Source organism: Callospermophilus lateralis, chromosome 10 (genome assembly GCF_048772815.1).
Source record: "Callospermophilus lateralis isolate mCalLat2 chromosome 10, mCalLat2.hap1, whole genome shotgun sequence".
NCBI lineage: Eukaryota > Metazoa > Chordata > Mammalia > Rodentia > Sciuridae > Callospermophilus > Callospermophilus lateralis.
Genome location: NC_135314.1, coordinates 40,397,513 through 40,418,815, shown reverse-complemented (window position 1 = coordinate 40,418,815; position 21,303 = coordinate 40,397,513). Strand labels below are relative to the sequence as shown.

The following is a 21,303-nucleotide window of genomic DNA, read 5'->3' as shown; positions in this document are numbered from 1 at the left end:
CTACATTCCCAGCCCCCTTCTCTCCAGATTCAGCCACTTCCAGGTCCTGTGCATCACCACCACCACCCTTTCTCTTTACCTCTGCCCTAACTAAGGCCCACCTCCCTTCCTGTTGATATTGTGGTTAGAGTCTTTCCTAACCAGCCTTTCTGCCTTAATTTCCCTTTCTGCACCATTGGATACTACTATCACAGACTAAAAATACAAATTGGTCAAATAATTCACCCCCCAGGTACCTTTAGACACAGATGCCTAGAAAATGGCCTATATCAATTACCTGCACGGTCAAGTGTGTCCGTTCTAGCTCCAACCCTCCTTCAGGCCATCTATTATCATACCTTTAAGTCTTCACTATTTTCTCAGCCTGGAATTCCTTGATCCTGCCTCATCAAACAGCTATGATTTTTAAAAAAATCTCTCTCACACATAGACTATCTCTTCAAACCAGTTTCTCTAGGTTCTTAAAACACTTTGCTGACACATAGATTTTAAGAGTTATTTATTTTGCATATTATGGTTATTTTCTTATGTTTCTGCCCTTGAATATAAGCTTCTCAGAGGCAATAAATCAGCTTATTTTTGTATTCCTTATAATTCCTGGCTTAAGTATTATGTTTTACACATACATAGACTTAGTGGATATCACACTATTAAGCTCACTCAAAGAGTGCTTGAGATGTGGATGCTTAGTGAATATTTATTATTATGAATCCATGCTGTAGACTTTCACTGTAGTCATGACAAAAAGAAGATTGATTGCTTCAAAGAGACAAAATTAAAAAAAAAAATCCCATTGAAAGATAGAGTCCTTTATATGTAATAAATTAGGAAAGCTGGTAAATAAGAATGCCCAGCAACTGGGGAATGCCTTCATGATGTGACACTCCCTTTCCTACCCCCATTCTGATTGACCACCTAGAAGCAGGGCATAGTATTGAAAGTGTTGAGCCACAGAGACACACAACAGCTAGTGTGATGGCTGTCTACACTGTTCTGTGCCATGTTTCTTTTAATAGAATTTTTTTCTGCTTATAAGTGATACATGCTCATTATACAAACTTTGGAAAATACAAAAAGGTGCAGTGAAGAAACAAGAAGTAACATCACCTGTAGCCCTATTGTGGTTGGGTATATTTTCCAAAGATGACTCCCATTGTATCTCCCATGTCACATGCTATCCTGCAGTCCGACCTTGCCACTGTTCCACCAAGAACTGGGAGTCTGTTTCTCTACCTGTTACATCTGGATGGGTACTGAGACCACCTCAATCAACAGAATATGGTAGAGGTGATATTGTGCCAGCACTGCACAAAGCCCTTGTGTGGCCCAGCAGCTCACACTTCCTGCCTGTTAGAAGCTAGCCACCATGTAACAGTGCAGCTCTCCTGAGACCGCATACTGTGAGACACACAAGCCACACAGAGAACCCGGCTCTCTGGAGACTGATACCATGTGGAAAGTAAAGCCACAGAGTATGGAGACAACAGACAGTGTGGGTAAAGAAACCATTTTGGAAAGGGAATGTCATGTCCAGCCCTGACAGCTGATGCCACTTAGATCACAGATGGACCACCCTGCTGAACCCTTTCCAAATCCCTGAGCAAAATAAACATTCTTTAAAGCCACTGCATTTGGGGTAGTTGTACAGCATTACTGAAGCTCCCATCACCAAGAACTAGCCAATGTTATATTGCTATATTCTTTACAGATTTTTCTAAGCATGCATGTTTTGCTTTTTTTATTATCAAAAATATTATGCATGCTTGTTATAAATCCAATAGTCTATAAATGTAGGAAATAGGAATATATCTTTTAAATTTTTTTTTCTAATACTGTTGATTGAATCTGGGGACAGTTTACCTCTTAGCTATGGTCCCCAGACCTTTTTCTTTTTTCTATTTTTTGGGGTGGGGTGGGGCTGAGGGTTAGGGGATATTGGGGATGAAATTCAGGGTACTTTACCACTGAGCTACACCCCACCTCCAACACTTTTTATTTTTTGAGATAGGGTCTTGCTAAGTTGCTGAGGCTGGACTCAAACTTGTGATCCTCCTACCTTAGCCTCCCAAGTTGCTGGGATTACAGGTGTGCTTCACCATGCCCATGCAAAATACATCTTAATAACATCCTACAAAAGAGATAAACTTGTTAACAATTTGATCTATATTTTTCCAGGCTTTTCTTCTGAGTACAAAAGCATTATTTCTAGACCAATTTTTAAAAACAAAATTGGGATAACTTACCGATCTAATTTGTATGATTTTGACGTACTATAAACATTTTTCATGTCATTAAATATTTGTAAGAAACATTTTAATTATAACATTTCCTTGTAGAGATCCATGTATTTGTTTCATTCAACAAGTATTTATTGAGTATCTAGTATACGACAGGCATTTTTCTAGGAACTGACAGTACAGTAGCGAATCCAACAAAATCATCCTACACCATGGAGTTTACATTCTGTTGGGAGAACTAGCAATAAGTAAGATACATGGCACATTGGATGATGATAGGGACAAGAAGAATAAGTAAAGCAGAGAAAGAGATGTGAAATGTCAGGGCTAGAGGATAAAATTTTAGAGGCTGGGCAGGAAAAGTCTAAGAAGGTACATAATTTACATGACCAGTCCACTTTTAAGTTGTTTTAGCTTTTCATTTTTGCGTGTTTTCTTTTCAGTTTGATTTTTAAAATTTTTTGTTGTTGTTGTTAATAGAAGTTTATTTTTATTTATTTTTATGTGGTCCTGAGAATCGAACCCAGTGCCTCACACATGCTAGGCAAGTGCTCCACCACTGAGCTAAAACCCAGCCCCCTCAGTTTAATTTTTAATGTAATTTCCATATCACCATTGTGTGCTTTCCCAGCCATAACTGTCTCTTTCTGAGTAGAAAGAGTAGGCAGCAGCTATAACAACAGGTCCAAACTCTCAGCAGATCTGTGGAGGGATGGAGTAAGGGTTCCACTCGTGTGGCCATTCATAAACCCAGGATCCCTCCATCTGGTCATTCTCCCAACCTCTAAACCTCAAGTTCTCAGCTGGTTCCACCATGCTGGGTTGGTGGATCCAGGAAAAGCAAGCATGGAATATTGAGTGGAAAGCATTCATGGGCCAGGCCTGAAGGTGGTAGACTTCTCCTCCATCACCTCCATTAGTTGGAACTCAGGAGTACCTGTGTGCTGTGCACCATCCAGGCACTTTCAACACAACCGTATTTAATTTTCTCAACCATTTTACAAGGTAGATATTATTAAACACATTTTGCTATTGAAGAAAGTTTGTTGCCTCAGGCTTCCTGTAGAGAGTGAATCACACGGAATTCAGGCCTAAACAGCCTAATTCCAGAGTTCAAGCTGTTCCTCTCATACCGCATGACCTTGGCTTCAGTTTCCTCAGAAATAAGTGCAGAGACCAGATGGTCTCTCAGGTTTCTTCCAGCTCTAATTCTGTGGCTAATGTGAGTCAATCAATATGATCCAAAAAGCCTGGATCTTGCTAACCTCCTTTCCAAACAGCTCCAGAACTATGCCTTGTCCTCCTAGTTCCCGGTAGGGAGAAAAATGGTGCACACTGGGGGAGGATCGCTCCTTCCCTGCAATCTTCCCTGGCTCAGCATTTTCCTTGACTAAGGCAAGCTCCCTTCCACCTGATCAGGTGGACTCCGCCGGCCCCTGCCTAAGTGAGAGGTGGTTTCCCACTGTCCCGACATAGTCATCTTCCTGAAAGGGAGCCCTGTCAACCAGCTGGAACTGGCCCAGTGTCTTCCAGATACAGCTGCAAGCACAAAGTAACTTGGGCAAAGACACTGGTCTGGCCTGGAACAGTTGGTTCCCAGGACTGGGGACTGGGGGCATGGGACACTGCTCTCATTTTTTTGTTTGTTCTTGATGGAGAATCTGATGGGCGGCAGTTCTGGGATCATTCACTGTGAAAAGCAATGTGCTAGCCCCATCCCCAGGTGTCCTTTCCCAACCTCATCCCCTCAGGCCCACGAGGATGGCCTCCCTCCCCTCCCAATTCTCTTTCCAGGCTTATGGGTTCAATTTCTGTTCCTCATTGCTTCCCTAATACCTGTTCTCTGGTCTCTTCCATATTTTTTTTCTTTTTCCCCCAAATATTTATTGAGCATCTATTAAAATGCCAGGTACTATGCTAGGCACTAAAACCCCCAAAACAGACACATGGAGCTTACAGCCCAAAGAAGGGAGTTTAGATAACTTATCTCTGCCTCTTTTTCTCATCCCTTCCTCCTAAATGCCTTTCTCTCTTTTATGTAACTGAGCACTCAAGGTCTTTCACCCCTGGACTGATACCTGTGCTAGTTCCATTCCAAGTCCTATGCACATCCTTTCCTCTTGCCTTGGGTTTTTACAGCACTCTCAACACCGCCGCTCTGTACCCCGCTGCCCTGTACCCCACCGCCCAGGGTGGTAAAATCCAAAGGTCCAATACAAAGATAGGAACTGAGGGGCTGGTGTCAAAGTGGCCTCTGGGAAGCACCAGCCTGTGCAGACCAGTCTCCTTGACTGCCTCATGGGGCATGGCCACAGCATGGAAGGGATCAGCAGAAGGTTCTGCCCAGAACAGCCTCTGGGAACAGCAGCAGCACGGGCTGTGCTTCAGGTAAAATAAAATTATTGAATATAACTGAGATATCATTCTGGTTTGATGAATAATTCCACTGCCCCTGAACCTCTTTGAAGGCAGAATGCATTGGGTTGCGGGTGTGTCTGTGTGCATGTCAGGGCTTCAGGGCTTCAGGTTTGTGGCTGCCCTTTGCCACGCCCTGCAAACACTAAGCCTCCATGAGCTCAGACTCCTTGGATCACAGCAAAGACTGGTGTGTCTTGTGCTGCTGTGTCCTTTTCTTCAAACCTGAGGTTGAAACTCCACTGGAACACGCAGAAGAATTCCAGAAGTTTGGTCAACACACTTGGGACTGTTGAGCAGGCATATTTCCCATGGGAGTCACAGGTTTCTCTGTCTTCAAGAAAAGGCTTCAAATGCCATATATGAATTCTAGATGGCAAACCATTAGGAGTTACATCCTTGTTTCCCCACCACCTGGAGACTCAGAGTCTGTGTTCACAGTGTTCGGGAGGCATAGTCAAATGCGGATACTTTTTTTAAAAAATGGGGGCGGGGGCACATACCAAGGATTGAACTCGGGGCACTTAACCACTGAGCCACATCCCCAGCCCTATTTTGTATTTGATTTAGAGACAGAGTCTCACTGAGTTGCTTAGCATCTTGCTTTTTCTAAGACTGGGTTTGAACTCACAATCCTCCTGCCTCAGCCTCCTGGGCCGCTGGGATTACAGACATGTAATCCCACCATGTTTGCCACCATGCCTGGCAAACGGGGATACTTTTTTTTTAATATTATTTTTTAGTTATAGGTGGACACAATTTATTTATTTATTTATTTATTTATTTATTTTTGCGTGGTGCTGAGGATCGAACCCAGTGCCTCATGCAAAGTAGGCGAGCGCTCTGCCTCTGAGCTACAACCCCAGCCCAATGGGATACTTCTGAGAGTGAAATTAGACATTAATAATAAAAAGTGCAAGCCAGGCCCAGGTCCTTCAGCACTGACCCCGGTTCTGGCTGCCTGAATGTGGTCTCTGAGCCTGCCCCTCCTTTGGTGAGGGATTTCTGGAACTCCAAACTGTTACTGTCTTTTGGAGACACCATGTAATATTCAGAGGGAGTCAGGCCAAGCTATGTTTGTCCCCATCCCTCCTGTGCGGTGCTGGGAGACATTGTGTAAATTTAATAAAAACATAAGAAATAAAAAGCCTACTCTTTGTTCAGAGGTGTGGTGATAAGTTTGGGGTCTCTGCTGCCTCCACTCTCCTTGTTTCTCCCATCTCCAGTGATCTCTGGGTCTCCACAGTGTTTCTGTCTCCCCTTCATGGTGGCAGGGTGGGGTCTGTGGGCCCATATGGTGAGGGGTGATCTGTTAAGGGAAGTGACCTGTGCTCTGGCTGAGGCTGTGAAACATACCCCTTATCCACTGTTTCTGCAAGAGTGTGGAAGGGGCTCTTCCCTTGGGCTGGGGTTGTGGCTCAGAGGTAGAGCACTTGCCTACCATGCGTGAGGCACTGGTTTCGATCTTCAGCACCACATATAAATAAATAAAATAAAGGTATTGTGTCCACCACCTATAACTAAAAAACAAATATTAAAAAAAAGTATCCCCATTTGCCAGGCATGGTGGCACAGGCCTGATGGGATCTGCTGGCAGAGAAGGAGGAAAGGGGGGAATTTGTCAGCTCTGAGGAGTTTTCTGGGTGCAGCATCAGACAGGAGGCAGATAGCAGGCCTGGCAGCAGTCTGAGCCCTGAAAAAGAGGCCTCTGCAGCTGGATCAGAATCTCTGGCATCATCATAAGCTCTGGGCTCCTCACATGTGTAATCTTCCTTTTGAGAGTGCTGGCCTGTGCCAACTGGGAGGGAGCTGTGGAGAGAAAATTGAGACAGGAGTGGTTTCTCATGCAAACGGCTTCACCCCTCTGAACTTTGCATCCTTCATCTGTAAGGCAGAAGCAAAAACTTCCTTTGTGGGATTATAGAGAGAAGTAAGTTTGGAAATTCCATGTGACAATACCCTGTGCAAGGAAGGGGCTCTGTCAAGGCATCTTAGTTGAATGGGGTTATTCTTAGAGAAACAGGTGTGGTAACCTGAGCTGTCGTTAATTCAGAAACCATTGAGGCGTGATGAGGGATTACAAAAACACACAAACATTTAGAAAGAAAAGTGGAATCAGGTGGGAAACTGATCTCTGGTTGAGAACAGTGATCCAGAGTTGGCTCCATACATTTATTATGTAGGTTTTATCATCTACAGATTATTTGTGGGAAAGTTTCTGTAAACCCCTCAGGCTCGAAGGTCACACTACTGACAGGCATTATGGTTATCTTGCTATGCTCAGAATCCTCTATTCCTGGGAGCGATTGTGTGAGTTTCAAGGTTAAGACTGATAACTGACTGCATGAACGGTGTGGCTCTACATCCTGTACAACTAGAGAAATAAAAAGTTGTGCTCCATTTGTGTAAAAAATAAAGTTAAAAATTAAAAAAGATTGATAATTCTGCGCCTTTGCCCAGAGTTTCCTCAGGCTGGTGTTGCCATAGCAACTGGGCCATCTTAACCTGTACTTTTGAACAGGGGGTTCCCAGTATAAGCACACCACAACCACAAGGCAATCAGATAGCCTGATCCAAGTCACCACTCCCCACAGAGAGGGGCCTGAGTTCTGTCTATTCTTGGCTCAGAATATAAAGGAAACATGGGAACCCATGGCCCAATAATACCAGGAATCATAAGAAGACCACCAAAGAGGCAGATGTAACTCACAGCTGGCTACTCTAGAGTCAGCCAGTAGATGTATGGGGTATTTCCTCTAAGAGGGAAACCTGTGGCTACTGCCACCATGTCACTGAGGAGGCCACACCTCAGTCAGACACTGAGGGCCTTGGTTAAGCAATGAGGGGGCTGGTCACTGAGACTTCTATGTCCCTGTCATGTGCCACTCCTGAAATCTGATTGCCCTATGGCCCATTGTGCCAGGAGTGTCTGTGTCCCACCCTCAGCAGGCAGAACACTGTGACCATTGGACAAGGGAGCAGGGGGAGGAAGTTTATCAGAGGTCAATACACTTGGGACTGCTGAGCAGGCACATTTCCCACAAAGGTCACAGATTTCTCTGTCTTCAAGAGAAGGCCTCAAATGCCATATATGATTTGGGTGAGACTCTGAGAAATAAGCCTGCCCAAAATAACCAGATGAAAGCTAGAACCCAAAGGGAATATAGTCAATGGGTCATGGGAAGATGATAGGCCCATCTCTCTATGCCACCTCTATCTCAGAATCTCAGACGTCATCCACACTGAAACCCCCACTGAAACCAGCCCCACCCATCACAGCTACCCGCAAATGGCTAGTCTCAAATGCCAAAATTAACTGAATCCAGATGAACACTTAAACCATGCACCAGGATATAGGGACGATGTTCCAGTTGAGAAAAGTCCTTGGCCTCAAGTAGCTCTCATTTCAGTAGGGACAGGAGGTGGCCAAATGAGCTTCTGGTCATGCATAAGAGGAGCATCCATGGAGGAACACTGCACACGATAGAACAGGGACTCATGAGCCACCAGATCCTCCCATCAGTGAGTCACATCACTCAATGGCAACTCACAGCAACCACTGACACTGTCAGAAAAACCCAAAGAAAGAGAGACATGGCATCTGCCCTTGAGCTGCCATGCTATAGAAAAGATGGGGTGGACACACAGGGTAGTTAGCAGAGGCAGGGACTGGACCTGGGACAAGACCAGGGGCACTGTGGGAGATGTGGATGTGTTGGGAGGTGGAGGTTAGAGACTGGTGGAGTTGGCTAGGGAAGGTTTCAGAGACTTGTAATCTCAATGTTTTGAGGAGGGAGGAACATGACTTGTCAGAGAGAAGGCAACTTATAAAGGAAGAAGGCAGCAGTTAGTGGAAGCTGCAGCAGCAACACTACTGTGCAGTCCTTGCTGCATCCTCCCAGCTCACCTCCCAGCAGCCTGGGGAGCGGAGCTCTGCTCTCACCTCATCCAGGCCGGATGTCCCTGGAGCTGGACAGAGCTCAGAGAGCAGGAGGCGCTGCAGCGAGGGGTTCCAGCTTCCTCCCAATCTCTGCCTCTTGTTTTAAAAGTTACAGTAAAACACTGTATACCTAACACATGATTTACCATTTTAAGCATTTTTAAGTGTACAGTTTGTGGCATTAAGTGCATTTACATTGTCACCACTGTCCTTTACCAGAGTTTTTTTGTCTTCCCAAACTGAAGCTCTGTGCCCCTTAAACATAACCCTTGACTCTGAGAGCTTCTGGTAGAAAGGGCTCCCTGCTGTGGTTAACTTTGTAGATTCCCTGCCCAAAATCTAACTTTGTAGACTTTGTTTGTTTGTTTGTTTTGTTTTGTTTTTGGTACCAGGGATTGAACCTAGGGGTGCTCACTGAACCACATCCCCAATCCTTTTTATATTTTTAATTTAGACAAGGTCTTGGTAAGCTGTTAGGGTCTGTAAACAAGTCAGGATGGCGCCTGGCATTTTGCCAGAGGGAGTGGTTTGTGAAGTAATGCCAGCGAGCCATTAAGTGTGGAGATTCCTTATTGGTTGACTGCTGTATCTAGTTTATGTTAATTAAGATAAGCTGTGTGGAATGTATATATACCCCTCCGGTCCTACAATAAACAGCTCCCACTCCTGCTGTATCAATGTACACAAGTTCCTCGTCATCGCACCCCCCCCCCCGCCCCCGCCCCCGCCCCCGCCAGGTTAGTTTGCTGCAGCCGGACTGCGGCAGTAAGCTGCTTAAGGCCTCACTAAATTGCTGAGGCTGTCTTTGATTCTCCTGTCTCAGCCTCCTGAGCGCTGGAATTACAGTGTGTGTGCCAGGCTACCCAAACACCTTTTCCAATAGTCTCTTGACTAAAGTATCATCAATTTACCAATTGGAGTGTGGTATCTTTCTGCTACTGGACCAGTATCACAGCTCTATAAGATAGTTGGTTATAATCATTGTGTCTTATCTCCATTGTAGAGGTTAAATAATCTGTCTAAGGTCAACTAGTAAGGGCTAGATCTGGGTTTAGATTCCAGGAATCTGCTTCTAAGCTGAAACATAAGGGCTATCAAACTTGACCACTGATAAACATGGCCCAGGGCAGATGAAAAATCTGAGTTTACCAGAAGTTGGAACAGGTGGAGACTAGGAGGTTGGAGAGCCCTCAGGAGAGGCTGCTGTGTACCGGAGTGGGAGAGAGCAGGCACAGGAGCACAGCCTTAATCATGTCCAGCCAGAAGAGAGTATCCCCAGAGGAGACTTCACCATTCCAGTGGACGCCCCTGTCCCCTACTCAGCTGAGCCATGTGGTCAGCTAAAACTGCTTGGGTAGAAGCTGAGAGGAGCTTCCCCAAGGTGAAGCTCCATGGGCCAGAGGTGAAGCCAATGCTGATGTATGAGTAAGGGTGTCCCAACTTGTCCCAGGCTGGAGCCCTGCGGCCCTGTTGAGCAGCATGGCTCAGGTGTGACAGGTGTGACCAAATGGATTTACTCCCTGGGAAAAGACCCCTAGGGGTTGCCTTCCTCCATCACACTGCCTGAGAGCACCAGCATAAAAGTCAGGGCAGGCAGTGGGGAGAGGAGGGTGGCCAGATCGGTTGCTGGAAGCCTTGGGAGGCAAAGGGGAGAAGAGGAGACACAGGCCCACAGAGATGTTCTCCCTGCTCAGTGGGCTGGCTTTTTTGGTTGGCTCCTTCTTGTTCCTGAAACTTGGTACTTTCTGCTGGGAAAGGAGTCACCTTCCTCCTGGCCCTTTCCCCATACCCCTGCTTGGAAACCTGTGGCAACTAAGCTTTCGACTGCACCCAGAGACACTGATCCAGGTAGGGAACTGGTCCCCAAGCTGGAGAAAGGGGTAGGCAGAGGAACCCCTCCTGTCCTCAACCCAGGGACACTAGAGGTAGAAGGAAGAAGTTGGAATCAGACACATATGGGGGTGAATCCTGGTCCTGTTACTCATCAGCTCTGAGAACTTAAGCAAAAATGGAATGTAAAGACTTTGTACAGAGTGTACTGAAGAGGATTCCAAGGGCAGTAGAAGTCTTCTGCAAATGTGACATAAAGGGTGAGGGGAACTAGGACTGAATCTTACTCCAGGGGAGAGCACTGTTGTGGATTGAAGGCATTTTCTGAAAAGCCACTAGAAATAGGAACCAGGAGAAATGGGACTCCATGGGCACATTCCAGTACTCAAATTATCTCTGCAGAAAGACACCTTCCAGGGTAGATAGTTTCGGTGGTCAGAGGACTCCAGTTTACTGAGTAGGGTATGGAATCTGGGCCAGAGCTGAATTTCTGTTGAGAGCTATGGTCGGTGGGAGACACTACCCTTCCCCATGGCAGTACTCAGCTCTCCTCTCAATCGGTGATGCATAAGGATGTTTTCAGCATCTGGTTGAGGATGCCACATAATTGGGATCCCCAGGCTCCTCCTGCAGTAGAAAGAGCACTACACCAGTAATCGGAAGACCTGGTCCACATTCCTGGTCTTTTCGTCTGTGTTTGGCCTTTGGTTTCTTATCTACCTCACATGCTTACACTAAAGGTGGACTCAAATAATATATGTGAAGTCCACCCAGGGCATCAAGCCCTTAAGAAATGATAGCTGTTATTTGTATGATCTATAAAGTGGTAGAAGATGCCCACCTCTAGGACTGATGGGACATAAGTGCTGGTCACTGACTACTCTGTGTCCTGGGAGTCTGTGACCTGGGTTTGCCTGACGAAGGGGGTGGGGTGCTCTGAGAAGGTTCACCTGACATGAGTGTTGGGAGTAAGAAGGTGGGAAATTCATGTGAAGAGGTAGGTCTCAGGAAATGGGGTTCACAGGATTTGTCTACAGTTCTAGGTTGCCCTGTCTCTCTGCAGCTGGCTCAGACTCATGGCAACGTGTTCACAGTGTGGGTGGGCCCCACACCCGTTGTGGTGCTGAATGGCTTCCAGGCGGTGAAGGAAGCTTTGATCTCCAATTCAGAACAGTTCTCAGGCAGGCCCCTCACCCCGCTCTTCCAGGACCTGTTTGGAGAAAGAGGTAAGATTGTCCCTCTTACTGGGAAGGGAAGGTGGCTGGATGGTCACTCAAAGTTAGGATTGACCCAGAACTGTGAATGGAGAGGGACCTACTAGGAGGACTTAGGTCTCCTCCAAACCTCCATGTGAGTGGAGGGCAGGGTGTGGAAGGAGTAGCACTGAGGATCAACAAGACCTGCATTCAAATCCCACTCAGCTCCTTGGTGGACTGGGTTCTTACCTGTTAGATGGATATCAAGAGTGCCCTCTCCTTCTGAGGATGGGGGGAGACTAACTAAGCAAGCCCAAATATCTGAGAAGGCCCATTCCAGCACCTGGTTCAGCAAATGACCGTGCCCTTTCCTTTTTTTTTTTACCTCCTCTTCTGTGTCTTGTGAGGACTCTTAAAGGCAAAATCAGTCTGGGGGACTAGGGGAAGCCATAGTGGGGCCCACCATCTGGTCAGAGTACCACCACAGAGCTGATTAGGAAGTTTGTTTTGGATCTGACTCTGGGTCTGGTGAGAGCCAGGTGATGTTGACCAGGGAGCAGGCTGGGAGGGGCTGGTGACTGTCCATCCCACCCCTTCCCCACCTTGGCTAGGAGTGATCTGCAGCAATGGGCACACATGGCGGCAACAGAGACGCTTCTGCCTGACGACGCTTCGTGGGTTAGGCCTAGGCAAGCCGGCGCTGGAGGCACAGCTTCAGGAAGAGGCAGCAGAGCTGGCTGAGGCCTTCTACAGAGAGAAGGGTAAGGATTGGGGAGGAACTGGCTTATCCTAAGCTCTGCATGCCCCCACACAGGTGCACACTCCTGCAGAGGAGGCTGAGCCTTGCCACATGCTGGGAGCCATCAGCCAAGTAGGTATGACAATTTCCTTGCCAGCGTACCCCCATGTTTCTTTAGTGGAAGGACTCATGGAAATAGGACATTTTGCAGGACATTGCATGTAAGGTGACCTTGCTCAAGGACCAGGGCGGTTTAGGGTGTTCCCCCTTTAGAATAGGGCAGTTTAGCATAATAGGAGATTAGGGTGTTCCCCCTTTAGAATAGGGCGTATCCTGCTGCTGAGTTCCTCTTGAGTTCTTAGGGTCAGACAGTATATTTTTGGGAGAAAGAAGCCCAGGAGAAGTGGATTTGGGCAGAGAGTGGATTTGGGCAGAAGTGGATTTGGGCAGAGAACGTGGATTCCCCCAGAACGTGTTTGTAGACGGCCGGTGTGAGTTCGGGAATAAAGAATTGCTGTTTGAATCTACAAGCTGTGTGGAGGCTCGTGATTTGTGCCCAGCCAGAGACTGCGGCAGCCACATCTATTTGGGTGTGCGTGCCCATGAAGCCCAGGAACATTAACAATGATTTTGAACTGCATCAAAAGAAGGGAGTTTCTCCAAGGTGGATGGACAGGGGCCCAGTGGGAAGCCAGAAGCCCTCCTTCTCTATAGCTAGGGACATGTCCTCCATCAACACCCAAGACCTCTCGCACCTGCAACATTTGCACACTCCTCAAGATGTGTCCTGACCCGCACCCCTTTCCTCAGGGTAATAAGCCACTGCTCCACTTTCAGACCTGGCCAAAGTCCCCTGCCTTAAGAAGTCTTCCCTGAATCTCAGGCAAAGCTAGTCCTCTCCCACCCTCCCTTGTTCCCAGCTGTGACATGCCTGTCCTGCATTCTGTTGTCATTTAAACACTGTCTGTCATACATCTCTCTGCAAACCCAGTGCATTTCACAGAGCCTGGCTCATAGAAAGTGCTCAGCAAGCCCTGGGATGGGGAGTGACTGAGGAATGAGAATGGGTGACTGAAGAGGTAAATGAATGACTCTATTCAAGGCTGGAAGAGTGCTCAGGGCAGCTCTTTTTGTGCCTCTTTGACCTGAGCTCTGCTTCTCTACTCTTAGGTAGACCCTTCAACCCTCAGGTCCCCATTGTCAGGTCCACAGCCAGAGTCATCGGGGCCCTGGTATTTGGCCACCGCTTCCTTTTGGAGGAGCCCATCTTCCAGGAACTCATTCAAGCCATCAACTTTGGCCTGGCCTTTGTCAGCACCACGTGGCGACGGGTAATTGACATTTGGGGGGCAGACATGCAGGCCTTGGGATGGCTGCGGCCCAAGACAGGCAGGGGCCTAGTAGGGAGAGTGCCAAGCAGGCAGGAGGCGAGGCTGTGGGGCCTGATGCTGGTTCCTTAGGCAGTTTCTTCTCAGCAAGCTGAAGCTCATGGCACCAAACCTCCTTTGTGTAGACTCTGAGCATGGATGTCGGGTAGGGTTAAGAGGCAGGTTATAGCCTCAGAAACGCAGCTTTCTAGGCCTGCAGTGTCCTAGCTAAGCTTTGAACACAATCACGCTACCACTGCTCTTATTTCTGTCTAGATTATTCTGGGGTCTCCAAAGGAAAGGCAGCCCTGGGTTGCCCATGTCACCAGAGACTTTGGAGTCCACTTTGGAGCCCCTAGTTCAGCTCTCAGCTGCCCTGAGTCGGGAGCTGGGGCCTAAGTGGGCCGTGGGTGGGACTCTTTCCCCACAGCTCTACGACATGTTTCCCTGGGCCCTTCGCCACCTCCCAGGACCTCATCAGGAGATATTTAGGTACCAAGAAGATCTGCAGGGCTTCATCCGCCATGAGATCATCAAATACAAGCTCAGGACACCTGAGGCTCCCAAGAACTTTATCAGCTGCTACCTGACCCAGATCACCAAGGTGAGCCTGGAAGAGCTGCAAAGAAAGCAAGGGGCTGTGTTTCTGGGCTGCTATGCCATGGTCTCCATTCCTCATCATTGACCCAAGCACCCTGGAAGCTTACATTAAGAAGGCATTTTCTCCCTATATTTTCCCATGCCAAGAACTGGCTTCTGCAGACAGGGGTGGGCTGCAAAACAGGACCTGGATGATATCAGGGTCATAACCCCAGGGCAGTCCCCCATCAAAAATCAATGCAGTCTTGGGACTCAGACCCTCCTGATGGATCTGACCCCCAGTGAGTTTTGGTTGCAGAAGTCTTGGGACAAGTCAGGCCTTAAGGAGCCAGGGCAGTACATGCCTGTAATAGCAGCTACTCAGGAGTTTGAAGTAAGTGGATTGCAAGTTCAAGGCCAGCCTCAGAAAACTTAGCAAGGCCCTGTCTCAAAATAAAATAAAAAGGGCTAGGAATATGTCTCAGTGGTAGAGGCCTTTGGTTCAACCCATAGTACCACTAAAAAAAAAAAAAAAAAAAAAAGGCAGTGGGGAGACACCAGGAGACTGTTGGGGGAGACTCCAGAACTGCTCCCCCACTGCCCACCAGGCTATGGACGACCCTGTCTCCACATTCAACGAGGAGAATTTGATCCAGGTGGTGATTGACCTGTTTCTGGGAGGCATTGACACTACAGCCACCACCCTGCACTGGGCACTCATCTACATGGTCCAGCACAGAGCTGTCCAGGGTGAGGAGCTCTTGGTTATACCTGCTTGACTGCCCTGTGCCTGCCAATCCCACATGGAGTTTTGGAGTTTTTGGACTGTGGGTATTGCCCCCATCACTTTGCCCTGTGGCCCCAGGAGTAGGTTCTGCTGTCACCCCTGTGGTAAAGGGAGCATTGATAGCTTTGAGTCAGATGGGAGGGGCTTCAATGCCCAGCCTGCTGTGTGGCTTTGGGCAAGTCATTCCAGCTCTCAGAACCAGAGTAAATGGGGCGGCATGATTTCACTCATTCAGTAATGATCCAGCATCCGCCAAGTGCCAGGCCCTATGTCCACCTGGAGATCATAGTTATAGAGGAGCAAAAGTGACTGCAGTTCTCTCAGGGACAAATTGGCTATGACCTAAGTTCAACTCCTGGCTCCAGTTTTGTCACTTTGGGCAAAAGGACCCTTAGTTTTCTCATGTGTAGAGACAACAGTTCCTGTGACATAAGGCTCTTTGTGTATAGAGTACCTGGCACATAGTAGGGGCTCAATTCTGGGCTTTTCCTTTCCCATAAGTGCCCCTGTGGGTGCAAACCCTGCAAATTCCTGTTTACAAGAAGTAGGCTCTGTCTCTGTGGGACCAGAGGCAGCAGGGTGGGGCAGTTTGATCCAGGGACCGTGAGCCTCAGTGGCTCTGGGTGGGGAAGACTGCGTTGGGGTGGGATAAGGAGGCCAGGCCATCCTGGTCATGCTGAGCCACCCACAGAGAAGGTGCAGCAGGAGCTGGACACAGTGCTGGGCACTGCCCCAGTTGTCTGCTATGAAGACCGAGAGCGACTACCCTACACCCGTGCCGTCCTCCATGAGGTGCAGCGCCTCAGCAGCGTTGTGGCAGTGGGCGCTGTGCGCCAGTGCGTGACATCCACCCGGGTGCATGGTTACTACATATCCAAGGTAGGTGGCCCTGCATGGCCCCATGCCCACCCCAGTGCCTGCAGACAGCACTCTTCCTGCCCAGCACAGCCATCTGCTGTAGCTTCTACCAACCTGTCAGTTCTCTACCAGTTATCCATCAGTCAGTCATCTATTATCTATCTATGGCATTGGGATAGGGGGTTATAAAAGAATGCACACACGATGGATATTTTTAAAGCTTCCTATTGTTCAGGGATAACCCTTGCATGTTCTTCTTTGCAATCTTTGTTACATACATGTATTTCACATAGCTGTGATTTTGCTGAATATATCACTCTGAATCTTTCCTTTCACTTAACACGTTTTTCAGATTCTTCTAAAACAGTGGTTCTCAAACCCCCAGATACATCAGAATCACCTGGAGGATCTGTTAAGATACATTGCTGGCTCTACCCCCAATGTCTGGATGGGTCCTGAGCATTTGCCTTTGCAACAGGTTCCCAGGTGGCGCTGTTGTTGTGGGTCCAGAGAACACACTTTGGAAACCACTGTTCTACACCATTTAATGTCTGCACAGTGTTCCACCGAATAAGTGTTCTTTGTTTTTGTTTGGTTTGGTGCTGGGGATTGATTCCAGGGGCATTTTACCACTGAGCTACATACCCAGTCCTTTTGTTTTTCATTTGGAGACACGGGTCTCACTAAGTTGCTGAGACAACTTAAATGTGTGATCCTCCTGCCCCAGCTTCCTGAGTCACTGGAATTATAGGCATGTGTAATGGCACCCAGCCAAATGGGTGATTTTGTGATTTTTTTGAGTTCTCATTGGTGAACATTTAGGCTATTTACAATTTATTGTGTGTTTTAAGCTTGGTCTGCATTTTGTATTATTTCCTTAGAATTGATTTCTAGCAGAAATGTCATTCTTGTTTCTTATTTCATGGCTAAAAGAATAAGTGCCAAATAAGGAGAGATAGAGGAAAAGAGTTATATATAAATATTTAGGTCAGTACAGCTATTGCATATATACAGAAAACTTGTGTCTAAGTTTCCTTAGAGTCAAGGCAAAAAAAGGAAATCACAGTTATGCCTCTCATTGTGTAATGAAAGGAAGTGTGCCTATCAGGAAAGCTTTATCTTATGACACTCCAAGAAGTTTTGATGATCATCATTCATAATAGCCTGTCAAGGGCCAGTGGAAAATATATTGGATAATACCTTAAGTAGGAATTTTTTTTTAATGTGGAGATAGTCTTCAAAATAGCAGCTGCTTCTTGTCTCAACCCCTTTATTTCTCAAAATATTTTTTATTGTCCAAAACTGATCAATTCTCTTAGAAGGGACACAGAAGCACATAGAAAATTCTTTTAAAGTTAAATTACTTTGCAAGTTAAAATGAAGGTGTTTTAGTCATGAATGAGTAAAATTTTCATATAAAATTTTTACTCACCCCAGGTGTGGTGGTACACACCTGTAATTCCAGCAGCTCAGGAGGCTGAGACAGGAGGATCTCAAATTCAAAGCCAGTCTTAGCCATTTAAAAGGCCCTAAGCAACTTAGGAAGACCCTTTCTCAAAATAAAAAAATAAAAAGGGCTGAGGATGTAGGTCAGTGGTTAAGCACCCCTGGGTTCAATTCCTGGTATAAAACAAACAAATAAAAAAAACTCAACTTTTACTCATTAAAGACTAATAATTTTACAACAAGCTTTTGTTCAGATATGTAGATGGGACTAATTACAGAATCAGACAGGATGGGGCTCCCTATTGTTTGGGATATATGTCTGAATTGTCGGTAACCAAGCAGGCATTTTCCCTTCAGAAATAATTTATATTGTATCACTTCATGTTCCATTAACACAATGAAGTTCAGAGTTGAAGCTATAAGAGACTACTGTTTCTCATATATTTGGAGCTCACTCTAATAAACTATTGGTTACAGTTTAAATGTATGCACAACTGGCGCAGTGGCACATGCCTGTAATCCAGCAACCAGGAGGCTGAGACAAAAGGATTGCAAGTTTAAGACCTGTCTCAGTGATTTAATAAGACCCTGGGCAACGTAGCAAGATCCTGTCTAAAAATAAAAAAATAAAAAGGGTTGGGGATGTAGCTCAATGGTAAAGCATCCTGGAATTAAATCCCCAGTACCAAAAAAAAAAAATAATAATAATAAAATAAATATAATAAAAAATACATGCATGCACAGATTTTTTAAAATCAGTTAGAATGCAGGGGCTGCATTTGATCTTCCCACTTTTAAAAAGCTTTTTTTACTGGCAGGGAAATTTTAGCTTAGAAAGCCCAAGTAATAACCCCTAAACACATAGCTAGTATATGACTTAACTCAGTAATTGTCTTATGAATTCAAAGATTATGTTCTTTTCAACACGCACCCTGCTATTTGTGTTGCTCCAAAAATGTGCCTCTTGGTGAATAAATGAACCAACATGTTAAACAGATATTTTACATCATCCATCTATTGATCAGCCTGGTTGGCTGATACTGAGCTATTCTTGGCATTCATTGGCCACCAAGTTCATGGGTTTATTATCAAGTTTGAGGACAGGATAGTGGCATCCTGCTGCTGGCATGGCAGGAGGGCCTAGGCCCAGGTTTTCTAAAAACTATACCAAATTAGGTCAAGTTAAAAAAGAGAGGACCAGGGCTTAGATGTTCTATGCCATTTGGGATTAGAAGTTTCCTTATTAAGAGCCGGCTCCTGCCAATTTGATTCTAGGAATTGCTCTGTAATAAAGACTCCAGGGGGCCATTAAAAACCTAGAATCAATATCGAGCTTTTACAACTTGAGGCAGGTTTGTCTGCTGAAAGTGGAATCAAAGCTTGACGATAGATCATTAAATGTTACAGATACCTCTACACTGTTCTCATCCGTTGAGTGGTGGTGACAATAGCAGTGGTCCCTAACACAATGGTGCACTTCATTCCCATTTCTGCTCAGGCATTCTATTTGATTGTGAGCTTCAAACTGCCACTTACTAGGGAGAAACTGGCATAGTGTCCCCAGGAAGCATCCAGCAGGAAGATAGTTCTATAAACTGGGGTAGGGGGGTTACATTTTGTGTGTGAATAGGTGAAACTCTGAACCTGTTCCATGAGCTCAGATCAGTCAATTGCCTTGCAAGGAAGCCAGAATATTACCCAGACAGGATATAAATAATTCTAGAAGGAATAGAGCATCTTCCCAAGAGCCCCTTCATCTTAAGGCAATTAGATGAAGAATTGTAGAAGAGGCTGGGGGTGTAGCTCTGTAGTAGACTATGTGCTTATAATGTGCAAGACTCTGGGTTCAATTCCCAGCATCACACACAGACACACAGACTCAGACACACAGACACACACACACACACACACACACACACACACACATTTTTGCAATGCCAAGAGTTACTTAATCCCCGGTAAAGAAAACAGGGAGAAATTCCCAGGACTATAATGGGAAAATGTGTAGAGCTCACAAAGGCAGCAGTGAGAAAACATGCTTCCCCAACTGTGTGCTTAAAGCCACAGAGTGACCAGGTCTAGGTGTCCTTTTGGTCCAGAAGGATAGGGCCTGGTCCCTCCCTTAGTGTACAAACTTCAACAACAACAAAGAAAAGTGCCTTCAGAAGTATAATATGTCAAAATACACTATGCTGTCATGTATATCTAAAAAGAACACATAAAATAAAAATAAGGAAACAAAAAAGAGAAGTGCCTTCAGGAAGTTTTACATCAGCTCAATTTCTGCTTTCTTCATTGGCTTCTGCTTTGGATGGAGGCTTCAATTTTTGCTGAGGTTTTATTACTTGGTTTTTGTTTTAAATTTCTAGAATCTTGGAGTCAGTCTCCTAGACCTCACAGAGTAGCTGATTTGATTCTATGGTGTTGAGCCATGGGGTAGGAAGCCTTATGGAGAATTCTGGAACTGATTGTCCTAGGTTCTGGGACCATAACCACACTGGCCTCCTTATGTCATCTCTGGTCAGCTCAGGGCCCACATGGGAAGGAGCAGACCCCGCCTGCAATCTTTGACTCCTTTCTATTCCCTTCCATCTGAGCAGTCTGATCCTGTTTCCAATCCATCAGTCACTTCTTTGTGACACAGTGAAGATTAGGATTATGGTGACAATGAGGGCAAGGGTTAGGGTGGGTCAGGATGAAGGTGAGGATGGGTCATACTCTCCCCCGCAACCCTAAAAACTCAAGCTTTACCTTTCTCAGTCATTTTTTTCTCTGTGATCCTGTCTTCTCTTTGTCTTTCCTTTCTCTCCATCTTTTTTTCTGTGGGTCTCTCAAATGTGGGTTGCCAGTAACCCAGAAGGTGTAATGCTCAGGCCCCGCACTCCTGTGGGTCTGGAGGGAGGACTCCCTGAGAGCCCCCAGCCACTCCCACCTGCACACTGCTCGTCCTGAAGCTCACTTTGACCAGGTCAGGACTGGGTACTGGGTCCTCTGAGGCTCCCTGAGACACACCAGCTCCTTTCTACAGGGCACCATCATCTTGCCCAACCTGGCCTCCGTACTCTATGACCCTGAGTACTGGGAGACCCCGCGGCAATTCAATCCCAACCACTTCCTGGACAAGGATGGAAACTTCGTGGTCAATGAAGCCTTCCTGCCATTTTCTGCAGGTACAAGGCACGGTGCTGGGTTCAGGGTGGTAGGTGTGATGATGATGGGACAGACATAGGCAGCTGCAACCCTCTGACCTTCTTCTCTGTTTCCAGGGCATCGAGTGTGCCCAGGAGACCAGTTAGCCCGAATGGAACTCTTCCTGATGTTTGCCACCCTCCTCAGGACCTTTCGGTTCCAACTACCGGATGGGAGCCAGGGACTTAGGCTGGAATACATCTTTGGAGGCACTCTGCAGCCCCAGCCGCAGGAGATCTGTGCAGTGCCCCGCCTGAGCAGCCCCAGCCCAGGTCCTAGGGAAGAGGACCTGTAGTCAGCTGGGCGTTTGAAGGCCTGTCCCCCACAAAAATCTTCCTCAGTTTCTCTTGGCCCTTGCAAAGTTAGAAAATGGGAAGAATAGGGGTTCATCGAGCTCAGCTGCTTGTAGTTCCCCCAACACAAGCTCTACAGGTCACAGTGGAGAGTGGACTTATCAAGGACTCTACAAAAGTAGCTCAATTTGGTTAGCTTAGTTCTTGGGTTAGGTTAGTTATGCTTCGTCAGGGAAGGATTTTGCAAGGTTAATTAAGGTTTGACATTAAGTCAGTTCAATCATGATATAAAATGGTTCATTTGTTTTACAAAGTAGCAGCCAAGTAGTTTCAGAGGAAAAGGCTTTCAGGCAAAACTATAAATATAATAATGAATGCAAATGTTATGAATACCAGAGACTGATGAGCCGAAAAAAAAAAAAAAAAA

The 21,303-nt window shown here is 46.4% G+C and overlaps 1 protein-coding gene across 1 annotated transcript; it reads left to right on the top strand.

The window, feature by feature from the left end:
- The first annotated feature begins 14,163 nt into the window (after positions 1-14,163).
- LOC143407789 (cytochrome P450 2J5-like) lies at positions 14,164-20,878 on the top strand. Its single transcript, XM_076866985.2, has 5 exons — positions 14,164-14,328; positions 14,912-15,053; positions 15,782-15,969; positions 20,423-20,564; positions 20,661-20,878. Exons 1-5 carry the CDS (start codon positions 14,164-14,166, stop codon positions 20,876-20,878), a joined length of 855 nt encoding a protein of 284 aa, XP_076723100.2.
- The last annotated feature ends 425 nt before the right edge of the window (positions 20,879-21,303 follow it).